This window comes from Oncorhynchus kisutch, linkage group LG4 (genome assembly GCF_002021735.2).
Source record: "Oncorhynchus kisutch isolate 150728-3 linkage group LG4, Okis_V2, whole genome shotgun sequence".
In the NCBI taxonomy this organism is placed as follows: domain Eukaryota; kingdom Metazoa; phylum Chordata; class Actinopteri; order Salmoniformes; family Salmonidae; genus Oncorhynchus; species Oncorhynchus kisutch.
Window position 1 is genome coordinate 28,525,450 of NC_034177.2, and position 19,218 is coordinate 28,544,667.

The following is a 19,218-nucleotide window of genomic DNA, read 5'->3' on the forward strand; positions in this document are numbered from 1 at the left end:
CCCACCCTTATTTCCCAATGTCAATCATGTCTTAGGAGGCACTGTAAATAATAGCTTGCTTACAATTTGTGTTTTGTTGCAGAAATAAATAGGCTTATGCTCAAAAATGTAAAAATGTTCACTAAAGAGGCAATTGGTATGTTATGAATTCCTAGATATTGATTATGAAAGGGGGATGTGCGCCCTTTTTTCATTTTGAGCACCTGCCCCCTGAAAGGTCTGTGCACGGCCCTGCACAGGACTGTTTGTTTTGAGGTAGGAATGTTCTCTGGTATTCAAGTGTGCTTCAATTATTTTCAGACCAATAGATGTAATTTATTATTCATACAGATAAAGTGTATCTATCCAGTGTAGGGGTTAGCTGTAAAATGATATGCCTTCAATGTTGAGAAAAGATGGGATCAGCTGGCTTTAAATATGTTTATATTCCATATAAAGATAGATTTTCTAGGTATAAACTGGTGTTATGAAACAAAGTAATGTAATCATGTAATTTAAACTGAGTGTATAATTTAAGCCTCATCTCAACAGCATTTATTATCAGAAAATATTAGATGCAGAAATAATGCAAAACATATCTAATCCAGTTAGAAAAGCCAAGGCTAGCTTTTTCAAGCAGAAATTTGCTTCCTGCAACACTAACTCAAAAAAGTTCTGGGACACTGTAAAGTCCATGGAGAATAAGAACACCTCCTCCCAGCTGCCCACTGCACTGAAGATAGGAAACACTGTCACCACTGATAAATCCACCATAATTGAGAATTTCAATAAGCATTTTTCTACGGCTGGCCATGCTTTCCACCTGGCTACTCCTACCCCGGACAACAGCACTGCACCCCCAACAGCAACTCGCCCAAGCCTTCCCCATTTCTCCTTCTCCCAAATCCATTCAGCTGATGTTCTGAAAGAGCTGCAAAGTCTGGACCCCTACAAATCAGCCGGGCTAGACAATCTGGACCCTTTCTTTCTAAAATTATCTGCCGAAATTGTTGCCACCCCTATTACTAGCCTGTTCAACCTCTCTTTCGTGTCGTCTGAGATTCCCAAAGATTGGAAAGCAGCTGCGGTCATCCCCCTCTTCAAAGGGGGGGACACTCTTGACCCAAACTGCTACAGACCTATATCTATCCTACCGTGCCTTTCTAAGGTCTTCGAAAGCCAAGTCAACAAACAGATTACCGACCATTTTGAATCTCAACATACCTTCTCTGCTATGCAATCTGGTTTCAGAGCTGGTCATGGGTGCACCTCAGCCACGCTCTCAAGGTCCTAAACGCCATCGATAAGAAACATTACTGTGCAGCCGTATTCATTGATCTGGCCAAGGCTTTCGACTCTGTCAATCACCACATCCTCATCGGCAGACTCGACAGCCTTGGTTTCTCAAATGATTGCCTCGCCTGGTTCACCAACTACTTCTCTGATAGAGTTCAGTGTGTCAAATCGGAGGGTCTGCTGTCCGGACCTCTGGCAGTCTCTATGGGGGTGCCACAGGGTTCAATTCTTGGACCAACTCTCTTCTCTGTATACATCAATGAGGTCGCTCTTGCTGCTGGTGAGTCCCTGATCCACCTCTACGCAGACGACACCATTCTGTATACTTCCGGCCCTTCTTTGGACACTGTGTTAACAACCCTCCAGGCAAGCTTCAATGCCATACAACTCTCCTTCCGTGGCCTCCAATTGCTCTTAAATACAAGTAAAACTAAATGCATGCTCTTCAACCGATCGCTACCTGCACCTACCCGCCTGTCCAACATCACTACTCTGGACGGCTCTGACTTAGAATACGTGGACAACTACAAATACTTAGGTGTCTGGTTAGACTGTAAACTCTCCTTCCAGACCCATATCAAACATCTCCAATCCAAAGTTAAATCTAGAATTGGCTTCCTATTTCGCAACAAAGCATCCTTCACACATGCTGCCAAACATACCCTTGTAAAACTGACCATCCTACCAATCCTCGACGAGGCGATGTCATTTACAAAATAGCTTCCAATACCCTACTCAACAAATTGGATGCAGTCTATCACAGTGCAATCCGTTTTATCACCAAAGCCCCATATGCTACCCACCATTGCGACCTGTACGCTCTCGTTGGCCGTCCCTCGCTTCATACTCGTCGCCAAACCCACTGGCTCCATGTCATCTACAAGACCCTGCTAGGTAAAGTCCCCCCTTATCTCAGCTCGCTGGTCACCATAGCATCTCCCACCTGTAGCACACGCTCCAGCAGGTATATCTCTCTAGTCACCCCCAAAACCAATTCTTTCTTTGGCCGCCTCTCCTTCCAGTTCTCTGCTGCCAATGACTGGAACGAACTACAAAAATCTCTGAAACTGGAAACACTTATCTCCCTCACTAGCTTTAAGCACCAACTGTCAGAGCAGCTCACAGGTTACTGCACCTGTACATAGCCCACCTATAATTTAGCCCAAACAACTACCTATTTCCCAACTGTATTTAATTTTATTGATTTATTTATTTTGCTCCTTTGCACCCCATTATTTTTATTTCTACTTTGCACATTCTTCCATTGCAAAACTACCATTCCAGTGTTTCACTTGCTATATTGTATTTACTTTGCCACCATGGCCTTTTTTGCCTTTACCTCCCTTCTCACCTCATTTGCTCACATTGTATATAGACTTGTTTATACTGTATTATTGACTGTATGTTTGTTTTACTCCATGTGTAACTCTGTGTCGTTGTATCTGTCGAACTGCTTTGCTTTATCTTGGCCAGGTCGCAATTGTAAATGAGAACTTGTTCTCAACTTGCCTACCTGGTTTAAATTATATTGACTGTCAATTGAAATACTGTTCACGCCATTCAGAAGAGAGGCCATTTCTATATTGGGTAGTGTTAGGATAGGTTACCTGTTTTATGGAACTGCAGCTCGGCTGCTGTCACTGACAATATGAATCTGAACAGAAAGAACTTATGTCCCCAAAGTCCCAGCCGGATCAACAGGCACCATGGCATTTTTTGTCAGTGCAGTCGTATTTACAGACACGATTCCTCCGCCACCCTGCAATTTCAGCCAGAGAAGTTGATGAGGCAGCAGCAGTATAGCAGGCTGCAGCAGGGGCTGCTTGGCGTGGGAGTGAACCCAGAGCACTGAGCAGTGAGTGAGCAGGGCGAAGTGGGGTGACTGCGGCCTCTCCACACTGGAGGACTTGTCCCTTGGCCTGGCAGGGCCCCTCGCTGGGCTCCGCGCGGCTCCATGTGGTTGCAGCTACTTGGTAGTAATTAGGAGCAGCCACTGCACCACAGCACCCTGTCATTAGCAGGGTGGGTCAGTCAGCCGGACACACAGCACCCTTCTGTCCCTCGACTCTAACTGCCATGGCTCTAGTACTGGCCAGCCACAGAGTAGAGAGGCCTGCCCTGGAATTCAGTCTGTCTACCTGCTCACGCTAAATATAAACCCCTAAACAGCACAACACTTCACAGTCCTGTCTGCTCAACCACTGTCTCAGAGGCCTACTTTATAACCGTGGAGAAGAGGGATCCCTAGACTTTGCACTTTTGATAAAGTATGGAGAAGTCGACTTTTGACCCAGATCCAATAGGATATATCCTTTTTTGGGGGTAAGATGTATATATATATTATTTAGCAATACAAAACATACATTTACAAATGACAGCATACTGTCGCACATCAATGACATCAGACCTACCCAGACCCACCTGCTCACACCCTCTCTCCAGCGCCCGCATCACTCTCCGCCACATGGCCTCAAACTGCACCATTTTGTTTCTCTCCGTTGCCCACGTACTTTCAACATTTATGTAATATAGCATTTGACCTTTCCATTATGTTAACAAGGGACGATTGGTTGATTTCCAGTTTTTAAGTATACGTTTTTACAAGATGATTGACAAGTAAAGTACCGTCCAACCCATCGAGTATCTCATTGCACCCTCATATGCCATGTCTTGAAATACGCAGACAGACGGATTAAAAGTACCCTACTGTTCAAAGGTTTGGGGTCACTTAGAAGTGTCCTTGTTTTTTAAGGAAAGCAAACATTTTTGTCCATTAAAATGACATCAAATTGATCAGAAATACAGTGTAGACATTGTTAATGTTGTAAATGACTATTATAGCTGGAAATGGCTGATTTTTAATGGAATGTCTACATAGGCGTACAGGGGCCCGTTATCAGCAACCACCACTCCTGTGTTCCAATGGCACGTTGTCTAGAAGGCCAGCATCCCGGAGTCGCCTCTTCACTGTTGACGTTGAGAATGGTGTTTTTCGGGTACTATTTAATGAAGCTGCTAGTTGAGGACTTTTCTCAAACTAGACACTCTGATGTACTTGTCCTCTTGCTCAGTTGTGCACCGGGGCCTCCCACTCCTCTTTCCATTCTGGTTAGAGTCAGTTTGTGCTGTTCTGTGACGAGAGTAATGCACAGCGTTGTACGAGATCTTCAGTTTCTTGGCAATTTCTTGCATGGAATAGCCTTAATTTCTCAGAACAAAATTAAACTGAAGAGTTTCAGAAGAAAGTTCTTTGTTTCTGGCCATTTTGAGCCTATAATCGAACCCACAAATGCTGACGCTCCAGATACTCATCTAGTCTAAAGAAGGCCAGTTTTATTGCTTTTTAATCAGGACAACAGTTTTCAGCTGTGCGAACATAATTACAAAAGGGTTTTCTAATGATCAATTAGCCTTTTAAAATGATAAACTTGGATTAGCTAACACAACGTGCCATTGGAACTCAGGAGTGATGGTTGCTGATAATGGGCCTCTGTACGCCTATGTAGATATTCCATTACAAGTCAACTGTTTCCAGCTACAATAGTCATTTACAACATTGACAATGTCTACACCGTATTTCTGATCAATTCAATGTTATTTTAGTGGTAAAAAAAATAGCTTTTCTTTCAAAAACAAGGACATTTCTAAGTGTACATTTGCATTGTAACACTTCTGACAGCAAACTTTATTGCATTCCCAGAAGGCATGGATTATTGAGTCATTGTTAGTTTTGCACTTAAGACATGACTCTGCCGTTGTGCTATAGAATTTGTGAATTTAGTCTTTTACATAATACATTTTATACATTAGTTTATACTGGATTAATTGTATATTTTTGTTAACTGTATATTCCAACATTCACTCCGTCTTGTGCCAACATCAGTTGTTTTAAAGTCTTGGTTCCAATAGTTTATTTACTATTAGTTTCTAAGAGATTGTAAGTTGGATACGCTCTCTGCAAGGTTTTGCATATCTTACCTATCATATGAACATCCTTTTCAGACTCAAATAAGATTCCCTCAAAACTGCTCTGATGTCCAAACGATTTCAAATTGAAATTTTGTGATATGAAACTTTTATGTTACATCTATTTTAAAATATCTACATTGGTCAGTCAAAACTGCTTTTTAATTCTGTCATCGAAATAAATGTATTTCCTATTACCAAGTCATTTACGCTTTCTATGTTTTTAGTTATCCATTTGGACCAATTTATCGGGTAATTCTGAAAAGCTATCTAAGGATTGTTCCATAGGGTTGTGTTTTTAGAATTTGATATTGGTTCTTGTAGAATACGCTTAATTTTCTTCCAAATATACTTTTTTCATACTATGACCGAGTATAGTTTTTAAAAGAATGTCTTCGGTGGTGTAATTGGTATTACTGAGAATAAATATAAAAATAGGATGTATCCTATTCGCACCATCTCAAAATATAATTTGCACTCTCTAGCAGGTGGAACAACTTTCATGCCATGTGCACAGAAAGTTAATTGGGGTTTTGCTCACCCTCCTGAGGGTGATAACATGAGACCTCGTGACCCTACCCCTAAGCTGCTCTGCTCCCGCTCCCCCATGTCTCTGACAGTTACTGTGTGGGTTGCAGCTCAGCCAAGTGAGATACCAAAATCTACACAATGGGCCAATTATCAGCATAACACCTGTTTCTGGGTGGGATCTAAATAGCAGTCCAGGGGTGAGCAGACTCATGCCAGAATATTAGTATCTGCACCATCTGCACTGACCTGTGACATCAGCAAAAAAGGAAAAGGAAGGAAGCAAGAACGTAGATTCAGGTTGTTTCTGATTGCTGAATTGAGAAGCTGGGAACTCTCTGAAAACTTGCGGCTTGAAGCGTAAAGTGTAGAAGGGAAATACACTCACAGTACTGTATTGTTTTACAGAAAAGTCCAGGCGTGGAGACACACACTGCTTAGTCATTTATGTGTGTGTTGTCTTTCCATATGATTTTCAAATGTCACACTTCATCCTCCTATAATGGTTATCAGTAGTGCCCAGGCGCTACCATTACTGTGGTTTCGCTGGCTCAGCAACAGACACTCTTCTATGAGAATAGGGCACACTGTGAATACACTGGGAGTGCTGCTAAAATGAAGCTTCACCATGGTAATGTGATGTGTGTGTATCTTCTCTCCATGGACCTTGAAACACACAGTGTCCTGTCCCTGGGGTGTGCTCCTAACCAAGGGGAAACGACCATTAGCATACGAGCTCATTGTCGGAAGACAATTAGAATCGTTATCCGTGTGGCTTCACTGCCAGCAATCCATATTCATAGCGTTAAAGCGAACGAAGGCCTTAAGTAGGCTAATTAAATAGCGTGGTAATACAGGACGCTGCGTGGGGGGGGGGGGGGGGGGTCGTCTTCTCATATCATCACTGGAAGTGCTCTGGAAGGGCTGTTGACCTTTCACAATTTATGGCAGCGAGTGTGGCATGAGCTGGGAGGTCTGTAATTGCACTATCTATCAAAACAAATGGATTAGTCTCAAGAGCCCATGCAGGAATGAGCTCAGGCAGGAATGAGCTCAGGCAGAGCACGTAAAGTGTGTCATTTCTAGGATGTTTCTTTGATTACCTTTGGATTGACTCGCCTATCAATTCTCTAAAATGTAATAATAGCCAACGTTTTAGCAATATCACTTTTTTATGAATAGATGTAGATTTCATAACCATAGCATTATTTTATGATGCTCACCCTAGATCCCCTTGGTTCTACTGTTCTCTTCATCCTCTAGGTGTATGAAAGATGTAGGCTGAGGTCCTGTCATGAGTACAGGGCCCACAGGGCCCACACCGTTCTAGACACCAGTCCCTGAGTGTGGCCCTTAGTGCAGGCAAAGGGAGGGAGAGAGAAGCCTCAGCTCAGCCAGCCTCACAGAGCAGAGCAGCCTGCCTGACATGCTAATTGAAAACCTGTGTAAGGGATGAATGCTATAATGGAGCTGGACAACAGGATCACTGTGGATAGATCCATCCTCAGCTCAGCACCACCCTACAATTACAACTCCTAATGATAACACTCACCTGTCTCATTTAGACAGTCTGGCTGGATAATTGAAGAGTAGGGGAATGTCCTGAGATGAATCCCTGAGGGCGAATCTGGCTTAAGTACGCTCACATGGCCTAATGAGAAGTGCCTTGCAAACAGATAAACTCTCTGTTGTGGCTTGATTGTGTTGTGACGGTCCATGCCTCATGAATAGTACAAAATAACAACGTGAAAGCCCATGGAAGAGCAGAGAAGGACTTTTTAGCAGCAGCATGTGTGGGGTCTCCCTCCCAGTGAAAGGTACAGAGTGGCCTTGTTTAGTAGTGGAGTGGAGTGAGGCTGGCTGTGGCTGGCCTAGAGAGCTCTGCGTAGCTAGCTCCTCATGTCTAACGACGTCCTCTGGATGCCATTAAGCAGGCTCACCGGGGGTAATTGCCCAAGTCATTAAAAGTTTGATGATTTTCCTGCTGGGTGGAGGGTTGCCTGCCCTTGCTGTGGCTCACTTTGGATTTGGCTTTGGCATGTCACATGCTCGTGGGCACAGTGCTGCTCTCTCCTTCTCCTTCTCTCTCCCCGTCTCTCCCTCTCTCACCGGGGAAGCATCGGAGCACATCACTATTTTTCATCCCTTAGTCTCCCCTCTCTGAAACTCTGAAAGCTCTCAGACCAACGCCGTTCTTTTTTGAACAGGTAAAATCCGTGTTGATAGAGAATGCAGAGAGAGACAACAGGGAAAACGGGGGAGGCTAGATGAAGTGCACTGCCTATGACGCATGTTTGAAAAGTAGAATCTTTAAACTGCCTTACAAATGAGAGGGTAGCAGCTGTATGTGAAACAGAGACTATTATGTTTTGTTTTCACATATTTAAGTATTAGCAAGAGGTTAGTGAGGGAAGTTTAGTGGTCTGCTCCTGTTGTCAGGTTAGAAATCAGAGACAATGTACCCATCAGGAGCAGAAAAACTGTAATGACTGTAATGATTCAAATGACGTCCAATACTGAACAATAATTACATTATTTTTCTAGCAGCAGTCCTCTCACCAGCTCAGCCGAGTTGAATAGTGAAATTCTTCAACTAAACTCTATACATACACTATCAATGGAGACCTAGCAGAAGAGCTTGAGCAGTGGGCTCATTTCATGGAGTTTAATGGGAAGAATCTTACAGTTGAGTTTCAAGGTCAAGCGCAGCTGGCTGGCCAGACCTCTGGGTGCTACGGTGATCCATTGGAATGGGGGACTTGTGGATGTCCGTCCCCCTCGTCAGAGCTGATCCAGCCAGACAGGACATGAAGGAAGGCCTTGTGCCTAGTACTGTACTCTAGTTCTGCACAGCCAGGGGGCCCGGGTCACTCTCTCAGCTGGTGCCAGGGCGCACAGATGGACAGTGATAGATTACTGTTGAGAGTTAGAATAGTAGAATACGCAAAGTACAATTTCTAAATTTGGTTGTGCATCAGCACCAACTATGCTGTTTACTTTCTTCGTCTACGTCATGTCGCTGAGTCTACCTTTAACATGTCATAAGTCAAGGCACAATGGGTAGAATTGCAGGAAATGAACTTTTAAACTTAAATTATTCTCTCAATTGTTAAGACAGGGGCCAGTAAAATGTTTTGCCTGCGAGGTGGGGGGGGGGGCCCCCATCAAAATCTTGATTAGGTCCCCAGAAGGCTAGGGCCGGCCCTGGCTACTGGTATAATGCATTGTTAAGAGAGTTAAGTAGTTTCACTGCACAAATAGATTGATTGCACAAATCAGTTGAATGAATGTGTGGGTATGGACACAGACCTGTGAGCAACTGCGGACCCTCATGATGAATTCAGATTTATTGTGGCTCCACCTCCATCAAAGTTGCCCATCCCTAGTCTACATGATCCTTTCATGGCAGAGCAAGACGGCCATGCACTCAGTTTGATCTCTGGCAACACATTATTTTCAGTACAGTAGGTCATATACAGTAGCAGTCAAAAGTTTGGACACACCTTCTCATTCAAGGGGTTTTCTTCATTTGACTATTTTCTACATTTTAGAATAATACTGAAGACATCAAAAGTAAAAAAGGGTTAAACAAATCTAAATAGATTTGAGATTTGAGATTCTTCGAAGTAGCCACCCTTTGCCTTGATGAGAGCTTTGCACACTCTTTGCATTCTCTCAACCAGCGTCGACTGGAATGCTTTTCCAACAGTCTTGAAGTTCCCACATATGCCGAGCACTTGTTGGCTGCTTTTCCTTCACTCTGCGGTCCAACTCATCCCAAACCATCTCAATTGAGTTGAGGTCGGGTGATTGTGGTGGCCAGGTCATCTGATGCAGCACTCCATCACTATCCTTCTTGGTCAAATAGCCCTTACACAGGCTGGAGGTGTGTTGGGTCATTATCCTGTTGAAAAACAAATGACAGTCCCACTAAGCGCAAGCCAGATGGGACGACGTATCACTGCAGAATGCTGTGGTAGCAATGCTGGTTAAGTGTGCCTTGAATAAAAAAAAAAACACAGACAGTGTCACCAGCAAAGCACCATCACACCTCATACTCTATACTTCACGGGTGGAACCACACATGCGGAGATCATCCGTTCACCTATTCTGCATCTCACAAAGACACGGAGGTTGGAACCAAAAATCTCTAATTTGGACTCGTCAGAACAAAGAACTGATTTCCACTGGTCTAATGTCCATTGCTCATGTTTCTTGGCCCAAGCAAGTATCTTCTTCTTATTGGTGTCCTTTAGTAGTGGTTTATTTGCAGCAATTTAACCATGAAGGTCTGATTCACACAGTCTCCTCTGAACAGTTGATGTTGAGATGTGTCTGTTACTTGAACTCCGTGAAACATTTATTTGGGCTACAATTTCCGAGGCTGGTAACTCTAATGAACTTATCCTCTACAGCAGAGGTAACTCTGGGTCTTCCTTTTCTGTGGCGGTCCTCATGATGTAATGTCTGCTTCCAACTCACACTCTCAAACATGTAGATCCCCTGAACGCAGCTCACTTTCCAGCTCACACTCTCAAACACATAGATCCCCTGAACACAGCTCATGCTCCAGATCCCAATCACCTGAGTTCTGATCACCTGTTTACACACCTGTATTTCATTATCACACACTATTTAGTTCAGTTCTTTGCACTCCATCATTGAGATACTTTTTGTTTTGTGACAAACTTCTATTTGGAGCTCTGGTTTTCCTGTAATTTCATCCTCCTGTATATAAAGTTTTTCCCTGCTTCATGAATGACGCCTTTTGCCTATTCCCTGCCTGTACTGATGCCTTTTTGGACCTTCTGCCTGCCCCTGGACCTATCTACCTGCCTCTTCCTGTGGTCCTTTACAATAAACATCTGCTGCGCCCTGCATTTGAAACCAGCTTTCTGTTTCCCATCTTGTTCATTACACATGAGAGACAGTTTTATCATTGAAATTCTTCCGTATTGACTGACCTTCATGTCTTAAAGTAATAATGGACTGTCGTTTCTTTTTGCTTATTTGAGCTGTACTTGCCATAATATGGACTTGTTTTTTTATCAAATAGGGCTATCTTCTGTATACCACCCCTACAACTGATTGGCTCAAATGCATTAAGAAGGAAAGAAATTCCACAAATAATACTTTAACTTCTAATGGCTGCAGGGGCAGTATTTGAGTAGCTTGGATGAAAAGGTGCCCAGAGTAAACTGCCTGCTCCTCAGTCCCAGTTGCTAATATATGCATATTATTATTAGTATTGGATAGAAAACAATCTGAAGATTCTAAAACTGTTTGAATGATGTCTGTGACTATAACAGAACTCATATCGCAGGCAAAAACCTGAGAAGAAATCCAAACAGGAAGTGGGAAATCTGAGGTTGGTCGATTTTCAACCCAGCCCCTATAGAATACACAGTGGGATATTGGTTATGTTGCACTTCCTAAGGCTTCCACTAGATGTCAACCATCTTTAGAAACTGTTTTAGGATTCTACTGTGAAAGGGGAGAGAATGAGATGGGAATGAGTCAGAGGTCTGCCAGCAGTTACGCGCTGGTCACGCTCATTTCACATAAGAGCTCCTTTGCTTTTCTGAAGACAAAGGAATTCTCTGGTTGGAATATTATTGAAGTTTTATGTTACATCCTAGAGATTGATTCCATACATCGTTTGACATGTTTCTACGGACAGTAACAGAGCTTTTTTGACATTCTGTCTGCAATTAGGGAACACGCTTCATGACTTTGGATTTGTTTACCAAATGTGCTAACAAAAGTAGCCCTTTGGACATAAATGATGGACATTATCGATCAAATCAAATATTTAATGTGGAACTGGGATTCCTGGGAGTGCATTCTGATGAAGATCATCAAAGTTAAGTGAATATTTATAATGTTATTTCTGATTTCGGTTGACTACAACATGGCGGATATCTCTATTTGTTTTCTGAGCGCCGTTCTCAGATTATTGCATGGTTTGCTTTTTCCGTAAAGCTTTTTTTAAATCTGACACAGCATTAAGGAGAAGTATATCTATATTTCCATGTCTAACACTTGTATTTTCATCGATATTTATAATGAGTAGTTCTGTAAAATGATGTGGCTCTCTGCAATATCACCGGATGTTTTTGGAACTAGTGAACATAACGCGCCAATGTATACTGAGATTTTTTAAATATAAATATGCACTTTATTGAACAAAACATACATTTTTTGTGTAACATGAAGTCCTATGAGTGTCATCTGATAAAGATCAATAAAGGTTAGTGATTCATTTTATCTCTATTTGTGCTATTTGTGCTTTTTGTGACTCTTCTTTGGCTGGAAAAATGGCAGATCTTTCTATGACTTGGCGGTGACCTAATATAATAGTTTGTGGTGCTTTCACTGTAAAGCCTATTTGAAATCAGACACTTTGGTGGGATTAACAACATGATTACCTTTCAAATGGTATAAGATACATGTATGTGTGAGGAATTTTAATTATGAGATTTCTGTTGTTTGAATTTGGCGCTCTGCACTTTCACAGGCTGTTGTCATATCAATCCCGTTAACGGGATTTCAGCCCTAAGACGTTTTTAACAAGGCACACCTGTTAATTGAAATGTCTTCCAGCTGACTACCTCATGAAGCTGGTTGAATTAATGCCAAGAGTGTGCAAAACAGTCATCGAGGCAATTGTTTTAATTTTGGGGGGTGGTGGCTACTTTGAAGATTCTCAAATATAACATTTTCTTTTTGTTTAACACCTTTTTGGTTACTACATGATTCCATATGTGTTATTTCATAGTTTTGATGTCTTCACTATTATTCTACAATGTAGAAAATAATAAAAAATAAAGAAAAACCCTTGAAAGAGTAGGTGGGTCCAAACGTTTTACTGGTTCTGTATATAACCACTTGACCAAGCTAGACACTCTATTGATGTCACATCACTTTTCCTCTTCGTTCGTCTTCCCACATTTCTTTGCTGATTACAGTTGTCAACGGAGAATTTTGGAACAGCAATGCCTGAGACGTGCACTTCATAGGATGAGTGGTGGAGCCATGAAGGAAAAGTAGTTGGAGAAAGTTTTCTATGAGCGCAGAATTAGCACCCCCAGCTCGTCACTAGCAATGAGAGAGAATCTGAAAAGGTCAAGGTTTTCAGCCAGGCTCATAGTCAGGTGAAAAATCCTAATATAACTTCTGTGTGGGTTATTATAATAACCTTATCAAAGGCTGCAAAAAGATGGAGAAATAGATGCATTTTAAGTTTAGAATAGTTGAGTCATTTTCTTGTTTCCATATTTGCAGTTGAATGTTTGGTAGAGAGTAATAGTAACACACTCGTAACTTGTGGTACTGAAAATGAGTTTGTTTCACATGATTTACAGTGGATACCACTTTTGCTGTCACCGTGATTTGCATGAATTAGACAGTACATTACCTGAACATAATCATTACACCGTAATTCTTGAGGAACCCATAGAATGGTGTCTGTGTGTGTGGGTTTCTTTGCGAGCCATAGGAAAACACTACCTATAGACTAGCCCACGTGAACTCAAAGGTGCTTGTGGTTTTCCACTGAGAGGGGTGTCAACCCAAAGGCCCACGCCTTAGCAAGGTCTTAACTCTGCGGTGTAGGCTACTGACAATCATGACACAAGCAGCTTGTTCTCGCCGCATCTAAGATATTAGTCGATGATCAAAATGTCGCTCATTTTACATTAGTATGAAGCACAGTATGTGGGCATGTTTGACATGGTATTTCATTCTCTGATAAGAGAATACAGTACAGAAACCATTTAGACATCCTACAGTATCTCCAGTCAGTGAAAGGATACAGACAGTATACTAGAATAGGGAACACTCCTCTTTAAGAGCAGCTGGCTCTGCGGGGGCGATACGGGCTGATCCAGGTCTCTGTGATTCTCTGGGTGAAATGAAGCAGGAGCCTGGGTCAGCGCAGCGCTGTGGCCCTGCTACTCCATTCAGCACACTGATGGCTAGCCCAGCCAGGTGGAACAAAGTCCCAGCCCACCAGTTCAGTTCACTCACCCAGGGTTAGCTGCCTGCTTCCTGCTGAAAGGTGACGTCTCCCTCCCTCCATGGCTTAGCTTAGCAGGCACACTCATCTGCGAAAACGTTGTCAATTTGTTAATTATTTCCCCACATGACAGTCAGTGCTTTCCAGACGGTTAAACAAACAAACAAGTAAACAAGCAAGCAGCTCTGAGGAGGAGAGTGAGTCAAGGGAGGTCAATGTCAGGTGGTTTGGCTTGTCATACGCCGGCCCATTAACCTGCTCCAGGAGCTACTGTAGCCTACTGTACTATACATTGTTATAGTCAGCTCTGATGAGAACAGAGTGGGGACTGGTCCTATGTGGACCAAGGATACAGAGATGGCACATACCCTTGTCTGCCCTCGTGGAGCGTATTGCCTCCACAGCACAAATAAACACTATGACATGCACTAAAGCAATGGATAGAGAGACTGCTCTCCAGCAGGACTCATATATATCCATATGTCAAAGGTCATAAACCTTAACATGTTCTAAGACTTGCAACTCATGCATTTAAAGGAAATGTTATTCTGGTGTTTGGTTTTGTCATCACGTCCAAACCTGACATGTGGAAAGGGCCTGTGTGTCTCCCAGAGTTATAATGGACCTGTGTAATTACCTGTAGTGTGGAACATTTGAAATTCATTTTTCACAGTTGAAGTGACCCCACTGGCTCAGTTGAGACAGAGAAGCTATACAACTCATAGGATTATGTTGCATTATGCCATTTTAAATGAGGGTAGGCACAAGCTGTGACCAATTATAGTTGAACAAAGCTAGCTCATCTGCCTAGCTCCTCTTAGTAGGTCAGTGAAATTGGTGGAAGTGAATACAGACACATTCACTCTGCTTTGGCCTGAAGCACAGCTTTCACTGGCATATCCATAGAATAGCTCTCACTGTACTGTAACTGAATGCACTTTACATGACGCACACTGTGAGGATGATAAGCTTGCATAAATGCTATCGAGGAGGTGTTTCACATAAACAACATTACAGAACCGCTTGTACAGTCTCAAAGTACACTGCCTGTAAAATATACCAATGGAAGAACATCTGCATTCCTTGTTTCCCTGTTTGTCTGGATGAGGTTCTACAATGAAACAGGGTCATAGCATACATTACTGCATAGGCAATAAAGTAGTGCTACATAATGACGTATGTATTGGGTACAGGCAACCACAGATACAGAGCTGAAGAGATGCAGGACAGAAAGTCTGCAGAGAGGGTTAGGTTTCAGTACCCCTGGAGTGATGCATGACCTACAGTCCCGTCTGTGGGCTCGTGTTACAGGCAGAGTGATGCAGGGGCAGGGAGGGACCGCTGTCCGTACCGTACATGGAGTCAGGAGCTAATGTAATGTATGGATCCCTGTTCCCAACGCCCTGATTCAGCTTACCTAACCGCTACATGACTTTACACTGCCTGACCTCTGGCCTGCTAACCAATCACACCAGCCTCATATCCTCACTGTAGTTGTCCTAAAGGGATACACTTATGACTTCTGTATTATGAGAGATGGAGATAGGAAAGTATCTTATTATTAGTTCTGAAACTGTGCTGCTGCAGCCTGACCCCTATCCAACCAGTAAGAACACCCCCAGGCTGCTGCTCAACATCATTTCCAATTCTGTTTAATCACCCTCTTTTATACATGCATACTAAATATGTGTGAATGTATCTATGCATAATTTCTGAATTTGAATAGTATTTTTTTAAATCTGATTTTGTTCTGTGTGTAACTGATGATGATGGTCACTGTCTCCTCAGGTTACCTTCACGAAGAGGAAGTTTGGGCTAATGAAGAAGGCCTATGAGCTCAGCGTTCTATGTGACTGTGAGATAGCCCTGATCATATTCAACAGCTCAAACAAACTCTTTCAGTATGCGAGCACAGATATGGACAAGGTCCTGCTCAAATACACTGAGTACAATGAGCCCCACGAGAGCAGAACCAACTCCGACATTGTCGAGGTGAGTTGCTTTTACATTTTCACTGTATCAGGGCAGGAAACCATGCATATGCTTATGCAGAAAAAAATACAATGTTTGGGCTTTGAAGACTGAAGGACTTGTAACAGTTTCCTTCTAGCTACCAGTCAGATAGGGTAGGGGACATCTGCAGCCTATGATAAGTTGAGCTTCAGTTCAGTCCAGCAACCGACAAGACAAATCTACCGCTGCACAGGCCTGCACTCAGTAGCTGTCCAAACAGCATGGAAACTCTGTTTCCCCCAGATACTATACTGTCTATACCTGCATGGATGAATCCCATAATCATTATACCACTGTTTATGACAAAAAGCCTATACTTTACTCAGATGTTATGTTTAATTACATAGCATTATGTAATGAACATACTTTCGAGATTCCTATTGGCTCTGAGAGTGTTGGAGAGAATTCCAGCAGCACTTGGTCTCCCTGGCAGCTAGTGTCCCTCTACATGCCCAAACACTCACAGAAGAAGAAGAAGCCACTTGTTATGCCAGCCTATCAAATTTGTCGGCCAAAAGTATCACTGCAAAGAAAATGGGGGAGATTGTGGATCCATCGGGATCCAAATCCCTCCCACTGACGCACTTTGTTTTTCAACCTATTCAGAATCTGTTTTCTGAAGCTAGTGTCTTCACTTTTGACTAAATGAAAAACAAACACATTCAGGCCCAGTTTAAAATTCATGATAATAACAATAAAAGTGCTTTATTTGTTTTGCAAGCCAATATTTAAAGTAGACACAGACTAGTTCTTGTGTTTCAAGTTTTGACTGAGGTGTTTTCATTAAACAGGACAGACATTTCCCTGGTTTCTGCACTGCTAGCGGCATCGTAATACACTTGTGTTTTCACTGGCAGACTTCACTCAAACATACCTTATTATTAATCTGTCCAACAGAGAGAATTCATGAGTTGAAAGAGCATGATGAATACACCAATTCCAAGAATCCCACATTTAAAAAAAAAGAAATTTCACTTAAAGAAATTTGTAAAATTGCATAAAAGGAGTCAGCTGTGCCTGGTATATTTTGTTCATGTTACTGCTGCTATTGAATTACCTGCTTGGCAGAGCTGCAAAACAGTGCTCTGGCATCCAGCAGTCTCAGCCCTCTATCAGGGGTCCTATGCTCTCTCTCTCTGAGCTGAGATGGGTCTCACCTGCATTCAAATAAATGGACACACTCCACCCTTATGTAACAGTGATACCATGTTTGTTTTCTGTTGTGACTTGAGAGTCCTTGTACTTATCAAGTACAACAACTGATTCTCGTAGATGGAAGAGGATTCATTGTTTGCTATTTGTTCCATGTTTCCTTTTTGTAGAGATACCCATAGAGATTCTACAGTATGGTAGTGTATGTGTCTATTGCTACAGTATTGTATATTGTTGATGTACGTGTCAGCTGTATCTTGTAATTGGCATGTACTGTACTCAGTTCGGCACACAGTGTCATCTCTAGGGAGCACTGCCAATGGTCCATCACTAACTCAAGTGTAGTACATGCTGGTGGGGATCTGTCCATTTCCCACGTAGCCCCTCTAGCCATCTGCAAGGATACTGCCCTGCTCTTGCTGCATGAACGAAAGACGAGAACAATGCAGCGTTGTCCCTGCTCACTCGGCCAGCATCTGTGCAGATATGTGCAAATCCCTCTAGCCCTGCTGGCTATGTGGCCAAGGTTCAGAAGTGAAGAAGCAGAGCAGAAGTAACCAGGCCTGTCCAGGCTCCACTTTTGAACATTTCCACACAAGCCACCATTCACTGGTCCAAAAAGTGCTGCGGCACAAGAGCAAACGTCAGAGCCGTGTGTCATTCACTGAGCTCAGTGTCTGCTGTGGGCTTATCTGATATAGCCCAGGCTGTTGGCTGCATCTTGTTGTGGAGTGTTCTTATAGAGAAAGCCAGACGGCCTCTTCAATAAAAGACAAAGGATGTCCTTTTATTCTCGCAGAGCACAGAGATTGCCGATAGATGTCTGCACTTTTAAGCATGATCTTTATCGTTAGAACACGGACTACTCTTTTGAAAAGACATGATATGAATGTCTACCTGGTTGGCTGGCTGCTGCTTTCCTATTGGTGTAGTCAGTGTCATTGGGATATAGGATGACTGCACTCCTAATGAGCCATCTCTCTCTCTCTCTCCTTCTCTCTCTGTGTTGATGTGTCTCACATGGAGACACTTACCCTGACACTTATCTAAATGTATAAATTGCATTAAATGGATAATTGCCACACAAACAGTTATTTGCTCATCTGCCTCGCTTGAGAGACCAAGCAAATCCTTTCTGAGTTTTCATTGGGCAGCATACGGTCCAATTCCATGTGCGAAGCCAAATCAAAGGTCACACTCCTGCTCAGTAGTACCATCTATAGATAAAGGCTGGGCCTTGCAGTGTGGGAGAGCATTTGCCATGTTTCTCACAGATGGATGTATGCCTGGGGCACAGTTTGATAGCCCAGTGGAGAGCTATGGACTTTGTCTTAAACTTGGCTCTGCTGTAGATACCAGAACAGCAGGCTCAGAGAGCTGTGCTTGAGCATGAATGTGTGTCTGTGCATGCGTGTATGCGTGCGTCAATCAAATCAAAATTGATTTGTCACATGAGCCGAATACAAGTGTAGACCTTACCGTGAAATGTTACTTGCATGCCCTTAACCAACAGTGCAGTTCAAGTAGAGTTAAGAAAAAATTTACCAAATAAACTAAAGTAAAAAATAATAAAAAGTAACACAATACCGAGGCTATATACAGGGGGTACAAGTACTGAGTCAGTGTGCGGGGGTGCAGGTAAGAGGTAATGTTTACATGTAGGTAGGGGTGAAGTGACTATGCATAGATAATAAACAGCAAGAAGCAGCAGTGTACAAAACAAATGGAGGGAGGGGTCAATGTGATAGTCTGGTGGCGATTTGATTTATTGTTCAGCAGTCTTATGGCTTGGGGTAGAAACTGTTAAGAAGCCTTTTGGTCCTAGACTTGGCGCTCTGGTACCGCTTGCCGTGCGGTAGTAGAGAAAACAGTCTATGACTTGGTTGACTGGAGTCTTGCCTCTGACACCTCTGACACTGGATGGCAGGAAGCTTGGCCCCAGTGATGTACTGGGCCGTACACACTACCCTCTGTAGGGCCTTACGGTCAGATGCCGAGCAGTTACCATATCAGGCGGTGATGCAACTGGTCAGGGTGCTCTCAATGGTGCAGCTGTAGAACTTTTTGAGCATCTCGGGACCATGCCAAATCTTTTCAGTCTCCTGAGGGGGAAAAGGTTTTGTCGTGCCCTATTCACGACTGTCTTGGTGTGTTTGGACCATGATAGATCATTGGTGGACACCAAGGAACTTGAAACTCTCGACCCGCTCCACTACAGCCCTCGTGATGTTAATGGGGTCTGGTTCGGCCCGCCTTTTTCTGTAGTC

The 19,218-nt window shown here is 43.0% G+C and overlaps 1 protein-coding gene across 7 annotated transcripts in view; it reads left to right on the forward strand.

Annotated features, from left to right (window-relative positions):
• Positions 1-19,218, forward strand: part of mef2aa (myocyte enhancer factor 2aa) — a 114,814-nt gene that overhangs the window by 39,633 nt on the left and 55,963 nt on the right. For all 7 annotated transcript variants that reach the window (XM_020480716.1, XM_020480710.2, XM_020480711.2 and 4 more), the window contains exon 4: positions 15,575-15,778. In XM_020480716.1, the coding sequence (XP_020336305.1) occupies positions 15,575-15,778 (204 nt within the window). The remainder of the gene's footprint in view (positions 1-15,574; positions 15,779-19,218) is intronic.